Below are 14991 nucleotides of genomic sequence, written 5' to 3'. Positions count from 1 at the left end.
TGAAGATGGTGGTAGCCTATAATCACACACATTTAACCTTTTTTGCCTTGGTGGCAAATTGGTGTTTGAACAGACACAGCATATCAACCATCTCTACAGAGTTTCACAAAATACACTTAAGTTCATTTATGTCTCTCAGTATCCTGAGAAACAATCTACTTTTCTGAAAACTGTTAGCTATCCTGTGATTTCATTCTCTTTCCATTTCTTTCATGCAAATCTGTAATAACCTTGCACTGAGCAAAATAATGTATTCCTTCTGACTCCATTGTCTAAAGGGATTTGACATTATATGCTGATGTTCCCATTAGCACAGTCAGCATGAAAGCGGGTTAGTCTGTCCTTCACTCCCCATCATAAAGGTACACGCCACTGTTAGTAAATCCCCCATTTCCCAATTGCAGCAACACATTCAGAGACTTTGCTGCAGTCAGCAACAATCAACTCTGTTTACACATGTGACAGTCATTCAGTTCATTTAATGCTAAGTCATTAGCCCACCTGTTTCCTGCTCTTCTCACTATGGGCACTCGATTAGTTGCATCAAAAACTTTCCATAAAGTCTCTGGCTAAATGTAGCACTTGATTTCGCTATACTTGTGACGAGGTATACTATGTTGGTGCATAAGTTCGTGGCGTTTTTGTTTTGCATATTGGTATTCAAGCTGCTTTGGTTTTATTTATCAATTGTAATTTTTTATTTGTAGTTCACTGATACTATTTGAGTTAGTATACAGTCATTTTGTCATTTGGTGACAGTGAAAGGAAGTGCGGACTCTAGGAAATGGAGTGCAAGTGGAGAAATTGGAAAATTTCCAATGTATTCTTCATTTGAGTTCAATAGGGGGGTGACAGCAGGGGAGGGAGCCAAAAACATTTGTGCCATGTATGGGCATAATGCCATTGGACAGACCACAGCACGAACATGGACTTCTCATTTTAAGGAGGATCATTTTGACATTAATGGCTCTCAACATTCAAAAATACCTTCAGGGTTTGATAACGATCATTTAAATGCATTAATCCACAATGATCCACATCAGTATACTCAAGAGCTGGCAAATGTGACGATATGCGATCATTCCACCATCGCGCAACATTTGCATACAATGGGGAAGGTTCAAAAATAGGGTGTATGGGTCCAGCATGCTCTAAATCAGAATCACAAAAATCAGCAGGCGCCCATATGTACACCTCTGCTTGCCTGTCACCAAATGGTGCATGAACAACACCGACTATTCCTATCCTGTATCATTACTGGTGACGAGAAATGGTGTCTATGCTAACATGAAGAAAAGAAACAAATGGCTGAGTCAAAACGAAGCAGCAACTCCCTGTACAAAGATCTGCGTACATCCACAAAAGATAATGTTACGCATCTGGTGGAACAGCGACGTGTGGTGTACTATGAATTGCTTCCCCAAGGTGTAACCATCATTGCTAACATTTACTGTCAACAGCTGAGATGTCTTTCAGACAAAATTCGAGAACAATGACCAGGAAGACTGTGTGAAGTGATGCTACTTGATAATACCCGCTGGCATTCTGCTAAACTGACGAAGAAAACTACACAGGAGTTGGGTTGGGAAGTCATTCTGCATCCATCTTATTCACCTGATCTTGAGCACTCAGATTTTCACCTTTTCTGCTCTCTATCAAACAACCTTAAAGAAACTTCTTTTCCAGATGAAAACATGCTCTGAAAATGGATCAACAAATTCTTTGCCTCAAAACCCCTTGATTTCAACAGCTGTGGAATCAAAAACTTGCCCCAGCATTGGCAGAATGTTGTAAATAGTGAATTATTGCTGACTGTGGAAAAATGGTTTGAAACCTAGTACAATCGGGTTCGAAATATTAGGAATAAATGAAATATGGATAATCTGGAGAATACAGAAACCAAATGAATATTTAAGGAAAATAAAATAAAATCTCAGATTGGGATAAAGATTAAAATTCAATAAGCACTACAAAGTCTGAAGGATAGCATCAAAATCCTAAAAGGATGTTCAAGAAAAAAATGACCAGTTCCTTGCTCTGGACAATTATAGACTGCTCTGAGAAAGAAGAATTCTCGAAGATTACAGTAAAAGTAAGACAACTGATTGTCAATAATGGGTTGAAATGCAATAATCCACACATCTGAACTGCTTCCTATCCCATACAAATAATAATAATAATAATAATAATAATAATAATAATAATAATAACAATGACCATCTACAATGGAAAATCAGTCTTCATAAATGCAAAAGTAAAGCATTATATCACTGTAATAAGTACTCATGCACTCTACACAGCAGAATGTATTTAAAGTAGGGGAAATGAAGAGGCTGCAGAAAAAATTAGGAAAAAATCAGAAAAATCCTTCGGAAAATTTTGAGGCAGAGGGTAACAAAAAATCTCTATAGGAACCTACAAAAGCTTTCACACATAATTCAGGAAAAAATGGCACTTTCTTTGGACATAAAAAGCAGTAGCTGAGACAGGTTTGTAGCCTATCGCTGATGTTATTCGAAGTATACACTGACCAAGCAGTAACGAAAAAACCAGAAGAAATTGGAAAAGTAATTAAGAGAATGAAAACTTTGAAGATTGCCAATGACACTGTAATTCCATCACAGTCTGTAAAGGACTTGGAAGATCATGTACGGAATTGATAGCATCTTGAAAATAGATATAAGATGACAATAGACTGACAATAGGAAGAAATGTGTTTCCAGTGTTGTGGGTGAGTTGGGGGGGGGGGGGGGATATAAATTTAAGTATTAGGAAGTCTTTTCTGAAGGTATCTATCTTGACTTTAGTCACATAAGGAAGCGTAACGCGAATGATACGCAGTTAAGACAAGAACAGAATAGAAGCTTTTGAAATATGGAATGAATGCTGAAGATTAGATGGGTAAATTAGATAATTAACTGAATGAAATTGACTTGAATCAGGGAGGAGGGAAATTTATTGCATAAAAGAAAGGTAAAGAAAATACATAATATCCTGAAGTATCAAAGAATCACCAGTTTGGTAATGGAGGGAACTGTGGGAGGTAAAAATTGGAGAGGAAAACCAAGACTTGACTAAAGCAAGCAGGTTCAAATGAATGAAGGCAGCAATAATTATACAGAGATGAAGGGGCTTGCATAGAAATGAGTAGTGGGAAGAGGTGCCTCAAACCAATCCTCAGTCTGGGAAGAAGATGAAGAAGAATAAGAAGAAGAACAACACAACACCAACACCACCACCACCAACAACAACAAAAACTACTACTACTACTACTACAAAGGAAACAATAGAGTGGCAGAATAAAATAATATTGTGGGAAAACAAAAAAAGAAATACCACAAGGAGAAAGAAATCACAAACATTTGTTGTGCATGGTCCATAGTTGGATGGATTTGACAAAAAAAAGCAAACAGAAACTTACTTAAAATAACTGTTCTGTTTTAAAACTCTTGAGGAACTAGGGAAGTGACAAACAAAACTGGGGATAAACCTAAACGTGAAGAAGAAAGCTGTTACAGTTTTTAATGATAGCAAAACATCCAGCATGGTGTACAAGAAGTCTGTAAGTGGAGAATGGAAATCAAGTTGAGATTAGAAATCAACTATAAAGAAGTATGAGCACTATGTAAGGAACATGACTTCCTAAAAATTATTAATGAAAGTGAAAGAACACCTAAAATAAAGAATGGAGTGAGTCAGGACTGGCTAATTTACCAAACTTACTCAACAAGTTTATTGAAGGAATTACAACAGCACCTTAAAGGATACCTTACAAAATGAATTAAAATACACAACAACACAACCCATGGACACACTATGGTGATAATATTGTTTTAGTGACAGATTTAATAACGAATACAAACAGAATGCAGAAAACAATGGCAGCCATGATGAAACAGTATAATTTGATAAGAAACACTATTAAAATCAAACTGTTCATAACAGGGTAAGAGTGTTATCAAATCATTGCTCATGTCGCACCCAAAATCCAAGACTGAACAGGTAAACAGTTCTGCATTTAAAGGAACATCTTTTACCCTCTTTCTCTTGTGCCTTTGTCCTGCACTGCTGCAGGGTTGTCATGGTTACCAATGAATCTAGGATGGTTAATCCAAGCGACAGCTGGATGTCCTCCCTATCGCCACCCCCTTGGACGTAACATGTATATCCGAAATGTCTGCGTGTAGTGTTACTCATGTGGGAGTGAGCAAAAGTTTTCTAAATGCTTGCAAAACTTGTAGTTGAGGTGGGACTTAGATATTAGCCCAGTATTCACATAGCTGGATGAGGGAATTTGCCTAAAAATTACACCCAAGCTCATCCTCACATTGGCCCTCATAATTAATCCACTGGGTAGTTTCAACTTGGGCTCAGTCTCCTCCCCATCCCAGAAGCAGTGCTTTGATATGCACAGCTATCTGAATGGGAAAAAGAGCATTGCTTATGATGATAAGAAATACACTCTGAAATCATACAGCAAGTAGCCCTTGTTAAATAGATATTCCACCACAAAAGAAGTCTCTAAATGAATATGTCGCTAAACATCCAGATGTTGGCTAAATCTTTACCTAGGTGTGCTACTTTATGGAAAGGAGAGTGATCAATGAGTGAAACAGATGAATAGCAATTACAAGCAACAAAAATGTGGTTATGGAAGAGAGTAACAAGTAACAAGGAGCTTCTGGACATGGCGGAGTGGGGGGAACCTTGAACTCACAACTGTAGGGACATGTGTACGGAGACAGAGAATAATAAAAACTTACAAAATTAATATCGAACTCTGTATGAATGTTTGCACATGATTAATACTAAAACATGACATAGGGCTTAAAATTGCATAGCTGAAGCAGAGAGAGAGAGAGAGAGAGAGAGAGAGAGAGAGAGAGAGAGAGTGTGTGTGTGTGTGTGTGTGTGTGTGTGTGTGTGTTTGAAGTAATGGAAGTAACTTCATGAAAAATATTTGAGAAAACGAGATCACCTCCAGCCTGGCAAGAAGGTGGTTGAGTGGTACAATCAACCAAAACTTTATTGAACTGGCATCTTTACAGGCAACCAGCATCTCCACAAATGCAGTCCGGACTCTTGCATTGGTGTCATGAATTCCATCTTGCATATGTGGAAGCACCTAAAAACGCAAATGCTGCAATTAAATTTCACATTCTATACGTAAGGCAATGAAAGTAAATAACACAATCTATAAAACAGAATAATGGCCCTATGGCTAAAAAGTAACTGCATATCTCTCTTGGACCACAAATAAATTACAAATGATTATACAGAAACAAGAAACACTAAATGCGAAATCATTTGTAAGCAAGCACGTCTACCTTCCAAACTGTTCTCTATCACTTAAAGTTACTGTGACATGAAAATACAATTTTAGATATATCATTCACATTTATGCCACAACTTTTAATAAAAAATGTTAAGGGCATACAATAGGGGTTCTTAAGCAGCATGGGAAAAAACTATGCACATAATTTTAATTCCCAATTATATGCCCTTACAAGCTGTATACAGTGTCATTCTGTGATGATGCTAAAAACTTTCAGGGATGGTGGAGAAGGATAAATGTATACATTTGATGTAAGAGACTCCATTCCAGAAACAACAGAGTTGAATGTTATTAGCGACAATCATTCCAATATCTCTGGGCAGTAGGAGAGGTCCAGTGTCAGATGTGTCAGAACAACTTTCATTTATAATATTTGACTTGCTCGTTTCCAGAAGAGAATGCCTTACCTCAAACAGATACATCTGCCCATCTCCCTCACCCTAGGAAGTTTGTAACATCACCACAGAATCACACTCTAGATGACGAAATAATCAAATATGTAAGAAAAGGTTCTGATTTAGCTCTCCTTCACACCACATACTCAAACTAAGCGATGGAATATGCTGTTAGTGCTTTCTCGAAACATTTTTCATTTCTGTTGATTCAGTTCAGGAGGTAGCTGCTACCCTGCAGTATCACATTTTCTTAGCTACATATTCATTAAGGTTTCATTAAATAGTCACACATGTTAGTAGAAATGTGTGAGTATTTTGATGAGGATTTTTTATGTTGGACTCCAATCTTAACTATGAACAGAGCTCTAAAACTTCAAATGGAAAGTGTGCTGATACATACCACTCCAAAGAAGTGATGTGTGTCCCATACCTTCTTACTGATGAATGATACACAAAATGGAGAATTATAAAATCAGACGCTGGAGACAACAGTGTGCCAGAGATAAAAGTGCAGATCCTGTGTGGGGTTGTTATTCTGATTCACAAGTGCTGAGCTCTATTAAAGGATGACACACGTCTTCTACACAGTATAGCAATCACAGTAACTTCATGAGAGGAAATACCTGCTCATATTTGGGAATAAAAATGCTGTGGATCGTAGCCAGCCTTGGTGATGTGCTGAGTTTCAAAACATAGGAAGAAACAATTGAAGCCTAATCTCTTCCATTCTTTCCGATTCAGAGTTCGGACATGACATATTTAACTAAGAAAGTTTAATTGTAAACAAGTTAAGGTATGTTTTGCGAAAACAATACTCATGGCAACGCTACTAAAATCTTACACTTTATTTAGTAGAGATTAGAAATATGGTGTAATAATTCTTAACAGCTACACAAGAACAGACAGATCAGAGGTGTGTGTTTGGTACTTACGGGCACTAACAGCGAGGTTATCAGCACCCTTACACATATTAAAAGAAATGAAGTGGGTAAAATGAATACAATTGCTGTCACACAGTGACAAGGAAACCTACAAAATGACGGATATTCACTCACTCTCACCTCACTCACGTTGACTCACACAATCACACAATATCACATACCTTAAAATAACAAAGAAAGGGTGAAAGGCGCTATACCTGGGGTTACAACGTGTAAAAAGTAAGAGGACCTAAAAAATCAGCACAAGGAAATGTGAGTGGCTGACCACTTACAAAAAACATGGGTGTTAACGGAAAAAAGTTGGACAAATCACAAAATTTTAAAATTGACCACATTCGTTTGAACGTTACTTAAAATACAGAGCAGATGTGTCAGTAAATCTGCTGCTGTCCTCTGGTCTGAAAATAAAACATAGTCTAATAAAATGTGGCACACAGTGATCTGCATGGCACATGCACCACACATTGGAGGCTCCTCTCGCCGGAGCAAGAAGTCATACGCCGTAGGCTGTGGCCTATGCAAAGACGAGTAAGGATGACCCCCCCCCCCCCCTCCTGTCTGTGCGGCTGGAAGGAAGTACACCACAGCCGCAATGTGGACTTGACTAGATGGAGTTTATTGTCTGTCATTTCCAGCCACTCATCTTCCAATTGATGCACGAGTCCGTACAACAGTGAGATGATAGCATCCAGGAGGATAGCATACTGAACTAACTGAGGATCACGACACAGCTCCTTGGCTGCTATATCTACCGTTTTGTTCCCCGCAACATCCACGTGCCCTGGCACCCAGCAGAAAGACACCACCTTCCCCAATCTCTGTAAGTGGAGAATGGTATCATGGATATCCTGAACTATTTTTTTGGCTGGATACATATGTTACAGAGAGACTGAAGGGCAATTTGGGAGTCAGAACAGAAGAGGAATTTAGCAGATATGACACAGCTCATCTCCTCCTGTGCCCTCAAGGCTGCAGATAATTTGGCACTGAATACTGTGACCTCAGGGGCAACCAAATCTTGAGGACACGAACTGGAAAAACAACAGAGCAGCCAACGGAATTCTCCCACTTAGACCCATCTATGAATACAGTTACATAGTGGTAGTGCTCATTTAAAAAACTGTATTAAAGACAGAAGCAGGATTGCAATCTCTACGGTACTGCACTAAATCTAAAATTACTCTGCGCTCTGCAGTAACCAGGCAGTTCAAATCCCAGATTTTTGCCTGTCTGCACTCCACACAAAGGGACTCCAGCACACACTTCACATGGATCTCAAACAGACTCATTGACTGTGGATGATTGGTAAAAAGGCATGCCTCAGCTGGACAAGCAACATTACGGTACACTGATGGATTACGAGTAGCAAGGAATGTACACACCTGTTGCATCATGAAGAGCTGCTGTCAGATGGTAAGTGGTGGTTCGTCAGCCTCAACACAGAGACTGGGTGTGGGGCTTGTCCAGTAAGCATTCATGGCCAGCCTGATCCCCTCATGATGCACACTGTCAATGATCTTGAGGTATGAAGGCCTTGCTGTACACTGCAAACCTACAGTCAAGCCACGATTGCATGAAAGCCCTATAAAACTGGAGCAGATTCACCCTGTCTGCTCTCCACACCTGTGACTAAGACATTTTAAAGTGTTCAGTGCCTTTGGGACCTTTGACTATCCTGTTGAAGTTGCACAGGCAGCTGTACCTGTACACGCCATCCAAGCTCTGTTCGACTCAATGCCCAGGCGTATCAAGGCCATTATTACGGCCAGAGGTGGTTGTTCTGGGTACTGATTTCTCAGGATCTATGCACCCAAACTGCATGAAAATGTAATCACATGTCTGTTCTAGTATAATATATTTGTCCAATGAATATCCGTTTATCATCTGCATTTCTTCTTGGTGTAGCAATTTTCATGGCCAGTAGTGTACATCTCCTTGGTCTCGCCAGAGATGAACATTCGACTCCTCTATGGGCAGCCATACCACACTCCCACAAGTGGCTTCTCCCTTACATCCTAGAGTTATGTACTCAAAATGCTGGCATTTAAAACAATGCAATGGCTTGGGGACATAGGGTCACATTTTTGGGTGAAGAAAACCAGCCTTGACAGGCTCTGGGAGTTTCACGCTGATGAACGAGTTGCATTAGATCAGATTACCTTCCACCATTTTCATGATATTCAGTCAGTCTAAAATGCCTCCTTGGACCCACGCAACTTTCAGGTCATCTTTCGGGATATCCAACAAGTTCCTGCACACCACATCACGTTTGCTGTAGTTAAATGTGGTGTGGAGCTCAGTTTCAATGGCTTATTCTGCAAAGCTTTTTGTTTTCTGCAGGTTTGTTACTTGTTGAGAACCAGAGGTTTCAACCAACATCGTGCCAATGCACAACTGACTGACAAGTTTTAAGATACCTGCTATGCCTTGTAAACCCTTCTGAATGTAAAAACATGAAACTTTCCTTTCATCTTTTACCAAAAAAACATTCTGTTTTGCAGCTGTGTTCTGTTACTAAACACCAAACCACCCTGAACAAATCCAGAGCCTGTCACACGAGGCCTCTCAAGCAACTGGGTGTTGGTATCTACCAGCAGTCCACCCATTCTGTTGGGAGGAAGAGGAGAGAATTTCGACAGTTCTACTTTGGTCCCACAATCAACTACGGAAATAAAAATCCATCTAGAAAGAGCCCCACATGCCTTGGTAAGTCTTATACAACTGAGCGGCAACAGGTTTCCCATAGGCTGCCCATTGGCCAAGCCAAGATCGCCATTCCCTGTGACACACAAAATTCCATTGCCACACCGCTTGATGATCACTGAAGCATGCCTAAAGCTTATGATGACTGAGAATTGGTGGCGCTTACCAGTCCCCAGCTCAGGAACTGGACCATCACAAAGCCCATACACACAGCGTTCCTATATCATATCTGCATAGTATTTGATATTGTAACAACAGTATGAAATAGATAGATTTCTACTCACACAATGCATTAAGTGGCACACAGGCAATGCTACATTTTATCAGCTACTGAACTAAGTCCTTCACCAGATGTAGAGAACACACACACACACACACACACACACACACACACACAGAGAGAGAGAGAGAGAGAGAGAGGGGGGGGAGGGAGGGAGGGAGGGAGGGAGGGAGGGAGAGGGAGAGGGAGAGGGAGAGGGGGAGGAGAGAGGGGGGAGAGAGAGAGAGAGAGAGAGAGAGAGAGAGAGAGAGAGAGAGAGAGAGAGAGAGAGAGAGAGAGAGGTGCAGTCAACCACTGTCATCCAGGGCACTAAGGTCCAACTATGACTGCATCTACAGTGAGCAGTGATCTCGGCTGGGGTAAGTAGTGGTAGTACAGAAGCGATGTGAGATGGGGAGAGGGGAATTCTGGAGGTGAGTAAGTCACAAGTGGGGAAAGATATGTGAATGCTGCATGCAAAAGTATGCAGGAACACAGCAGAGACAATATAGTGGACTGGTAGGTGCATCCGGGGAGAGGGGAGGGTGGATTAAAAAAGTATTATCATGTAATTTACTAAATATAATATTTACAGCATCAAGAAGGTAAATACATTCATACACCCGAATTAAATATCTCACAGCAGTAGCTGTAAGGCAGCATATAAAATCATGCCTGACAGGTTATACACACTGGATATTTATACAGTGTATATTTCTGCTCAAAGTATCTCTGAAAATGGCCCTCCCCTCCCATCATCATGGAGCATCCAAACTACATCTGCCATCACCTGGCCATCAGAGAATACAAGAATTAGGCTCAATTTTATGAGGGGCTATGATGGCAGGTAGTATTGCGCAGATGTTGCCAATGAGTCACAGTGTCAAGTTCAAAGCAACCAAAGGGACAGTGGTGCAGGGCATCCAATGAAAAGCTCTCAACCAGATTGCACCTCTTTGCTGAAAAACAAGAACTGTATGTGTGATATGGATGACCTCATTCTACTTTAATGTTTTACACAAATACAGAAAATGATGTGAACAAGCTGAAGATACAAACATCTTACATTTTAGCCACTCTTATTATAAGTAAGCTGTTAGCTTGAAACTTTCGTGTTATGGGAGCAAAATCACAACATTATGTCATTGACTGCTGAAAGTAAGTAGCTTTACTACTTTCAATAAACTGTAGAATTTTTAGCTGCAAAGACAGGTTAGCAGAGTTGGAAGTTGAACTACACAAAACAATGGCTATCAGAACTAAATTGGAGAAAATATTTTATAACAATAGGGTTGAAATTTGGGTGATGGACCATGTTGAATTACACACAACTATTCAGAAGAGACATCCACTGGGCATACAATGTACATTTGGTAAGATAAATGATTGAAGACAATAAGAATGTGAAGAAAATAAACTAGAAATTAATGTTGAACATATTCTATATTTAATTCACACTAGATGCCACAGTAGCTATCAGTGAAGAGTACAACCATCCAACATTTCTTTAATTGTACATACAGTTAATGAGAACAATCACAAACATAAATAGTTAAGTATTAATCCATGACATTACAGAAGTAACACCAGATGAGGTGTATAATGCCATTGTAATTACAAGGAAAGTGTAGACACTCGAAGATGATAGTGTTTAAACACAAATGCTTAGGGCTGCAGCAAAAGTAAAACAAAATAAGTCTGCAAAATTAGTTACCAAAAGTTTTGTGGTGTTAAATATCACTTCAGATGATCGATGTATAACGCTACATTTACCTATCTGACAAATGATATTCGTAAACAATAAAACAATATGACAGACTATTTTATAGGAGAGTGTATGTATTGTGCTCTTTTATTGTTTATTTTTCACATGGTGAGTTATATTGAGGGATACCACATCTTCAAGGTGGGGTGGGTACCACAGTAAATCCGTGAGAGAAAGTACCTGCAGGGGTGTTTGTGCACATTACTTGTACTGCTGGTCCAAGTTGGAGCAACTCATCATTACTAAAGCAAAAGCCCCAATTGAACAATACTGACAATGACTGGAAAAACAAACAAAAACTGTAAATATATTCATTCTTATTCCAGACTGTCAAGCTCTTTTTAATAATCTGTCGTTTCACCATCCCCTGCAACATGGAAACCATTAGTCCACAAGAAAAAAGAATAGGGCCCTTTTCATAGGAAATTTAATGTAGTAATTTTGTATGGGAAACATTTTCAGTAGAAGCTGCAATTTTTTTAGTTATTCCAGAAAAACACAAAAAGCGATGCCTAAATGCCCTCTCAGCCCCGCACTCACACCTTATCACAGAGAATTTTTAGTACATTCTCGTTGCACTTCTGTCTACCACTGTACAAAAATTTGTGACTATTCAAATTTTTTCCCCTAATTTACCTTCATTGACTGGACTAATTTTATAGAACATTACAGACAATTCCTGAAATCTCTCACAGTATGATCACATGCTTCACAGGAAACAAAAAAACTGTAAGTCTAGCAACCTCCTCCCCATAATGCAAAAGATATTCACCAAATGGGTAAATGTGCTAAACTCAAATTTTACTTAAACCTCGTAACATTCTTAAGTTTTTAAAATCCAATCGACAACACTGTGCAGCTGAATTTTATCCAGATATCAGATTCCTCGTACTGATCTGAACCTCAAACCTCCCCCCTTGTTTTCCCTCACTCCCACAAATTTAATATTCCACAAGATTATTTCTCAATAACTTCCACTAGTATTAACATGAAAGTCATATTTATTTATTGTAAGAGCAAGCACAATTAATATCGAAATTGCCAGTTCAAGGACTTTCACATGGCTCCTTGAATAGGGCTTCTCGAATTACTTTTATACATCGATTGTATTGTGACATCAACAGATAGCCTCAAATTTCTTGCCCCATCCCCCTCTCCGGTACTACCTATCAGATTAGCTAGTAGCTGTGTTGATGGAAATTGCATACTGTTACCACTATTTGTAGTTTTAACAACCACACCTCAACAGGAGTAAGGGAGGGCCTGGCTACTCTGCCAGGTGCCACTCTACAGAGCCATCAACAATCATGGCTGTCCATGTAATGGATACAAGGTTTTCAAAGAAAATTGCCAAGAAGAGCATACTAGTTAGATTTGGCTCTCATGTCGTCACCAACTCTCCATATCATGTATCTAGACAATACTGTACAATCTGCGGCACCAATTCTTCAACTGGAGTTGTGTACAGTTCACTTTTGAGATGATATCAGAAAAAGATCGAGGTCAGGTAATTTTGGGGCCAAGCTACAGGCTGTACTCAACTTACCTGTCTTTGACCATACTGGTGTTTTAGGTGTCGTGTTAACATCCCCAGCAAAATGTACCAGTGCTCTTTCATGCATCTACCACATTCCCCAAACATAGATCAGGGTTGAAATTTGAGCCCAACTGGGATGGAGACTTGAGTTCATATTTCAAATATAACTGTACTAACTAACTCAATACTTCATACTTAAGTCAGTACAACCACACATATTTGCAATAATCTCACAAACAGCTAATTTGGAGACCCGTGTTTGCTGAAACGCTTTTACTTTTTTTTAATTATTGTATTTACTCACATCAGTGTTCACTGTTTATTATGAAACATTCTGCGTGACTTTATCTGCAACTCCAGTCAACTCGTACAAATTCAATATGACACACTAGTGAATGTTTCTGCACCATGTCGAACTTACAGTCAGTTTCAGTACATAATTGCACATATGCTACTGTGTCACTGTATTCCTTTCTACACAAAGTGCATAATATGTAATGATATTCAAATGCCGAGGGCCAAGAACCAAATGTGTGTCTTCTCATACGTATTTAAGACTGACACTAAGGATTTGTACCCTTACAAATGACATTAAGAATGAGCAAAGACTAAAATTCACAGATTTTGAGAAAACTTTTTAAAATCTATACTAAAAGTCATTGAGAAACCAGCATTAGTATACTGAAGAACTTAATCGTTAAATACGTAGCTTCAATAGCTGCCATCCCTTCCACACCAAAAAATCCCTCCCGACCTAGTCACGTGTGGACAATGTATATGCTGTGACAAGAACTACCTTAACCAGTGTACTGAAGGCCTCACAAAGGTCTTCACTAATAGGTAATATCCTCCTAACCCAGCCCAGAAACTGATTTGCCATGCTATATCCCATACACCCCTAATCCTCCCACCATTCCCCAAGAATCAGCTAAAAAGGAATGCACCCTTGTCACCCACTATCATCCTAGACTGGAACAACTGAACCCTATCCTACCCCAGTGCTTTTATTATTTCTCATCCTGCATAGAAATCAGGGATACCATACTCAAGATCCTTCCCATCCCTCCTAAAGTGGTGTTCATTGGCCACCCAACCCACACAAAGACATCCTAGTCTGTCTTACGCCACTCCCACTCCAACCCTAACCGTTAGCCACAGGGATCATATCCCTGGCAGATCAAGGTGCAAAACCTGTCCAATGCACCCACCAGCACTTCCTACTCCAGTCATGTCACAGGCATCCTACTCCGTCAGAGGCTGTGTCACCTGTGGAAGCAGCCACGTCAAATACCAACTCCGCTGCAAATACTGCACAGCTTTTTATGGTGGTATGACTACCTCCCAACTGTCCACTAGAATGAAGTCCATTGATAAACCAGGGTGTATACATCAACAAGGAAAAAAATAGAATTTCCCAGCACTTTAGAAAACGAAACTCAGGGAAAAAAAGACACGTTTGGGAAATATCTTTGATGTGCAGCAACGTGTACACTGCATATTTTCATGCTACAAAAGTATACATTGGAATTCCACCAAACACCGCATGTTATTTTCCGAATCATTGAAATCGAGATTGAAATGCGCTTCTGTAAGCCAGTCATAGATCATGTCACTTGATCTCACCAGCCGACGACAGCGGATATTCAGAGCATAGGACATGTGATGCAGTCAGCCAACAGCAACATCACTGTTAAGTAGCATGAACACACAAACAGGAAAAGTTAATAGTTTAAATTAATATACATAGTGTTGCTACAAGGAAAGCAAAGCTTTAACATATAATATTGGTCTCTAAGGTTAATAAGCTGTAAGAGAAGCTAAGCTTTCGCATATAATGTTGATCTTTTTTTTCACGTGTTACATTTTAAGATGTATCACACAAATGTGCCAGTAAAATTCTTAGTAATCACATAAGTGTCGGATCTTCAGGGTTCAAAATTCTACTAAATGGCTCATCATCAAAGAGTTGATTTTTAAATGAGAGTCAAACGCTCTGCGATTTAATAAATTCATGGACATTCTTGCACATAGTTCAACTTACGTAAAAGGATATTTA

The 14991-nt window shown here is 39.4% G+C and overlaps 1 protein-coding gene across 12 annotated transcripts in view; it reads right to left on the bottom strand.

Moving 5' to 3' along the window:
* Window positions 1-14991, bottom strand: part of LOC126187508 (condensin-2 complex subunit G2-like) — a 275551-nt gene that overhangs the window by 127807 nt on the left and 132753 nt on the right. For all 12 annotated transcript variants that reach the window (XM_049928641.1, XM_049928640.1, XM_049928639.1 and 9 more), the window contains exon 11: window positions 4979-5125. In XM_049928641.1, the coding sequence (XP_049784598.1) occupies window positions 4979-5125 (147 nt within the window). The remainder of the gene's footprint in view (window positions 1-4978; window positions 5126-14991) is intronic.

Source organism: Schistocerca cancellata, chromosome 5 (assembly GCF_023864275.1).
Source record: "Schistocerca cancellata isolate TAMUIC-IGC-003103 chromosome 5, iqSchCanc2.1, whole genome shotgun sequence".
Lineage (NCBI taxonomy): Eukaryota > Metazoa > Arthropoda > Insecta > Orthoptera > Acrididae > Schistocerca > Schistocerca cancellata.
This window is presented reverse-complemented; position numbering and strand designations above follow the sequence as displayed.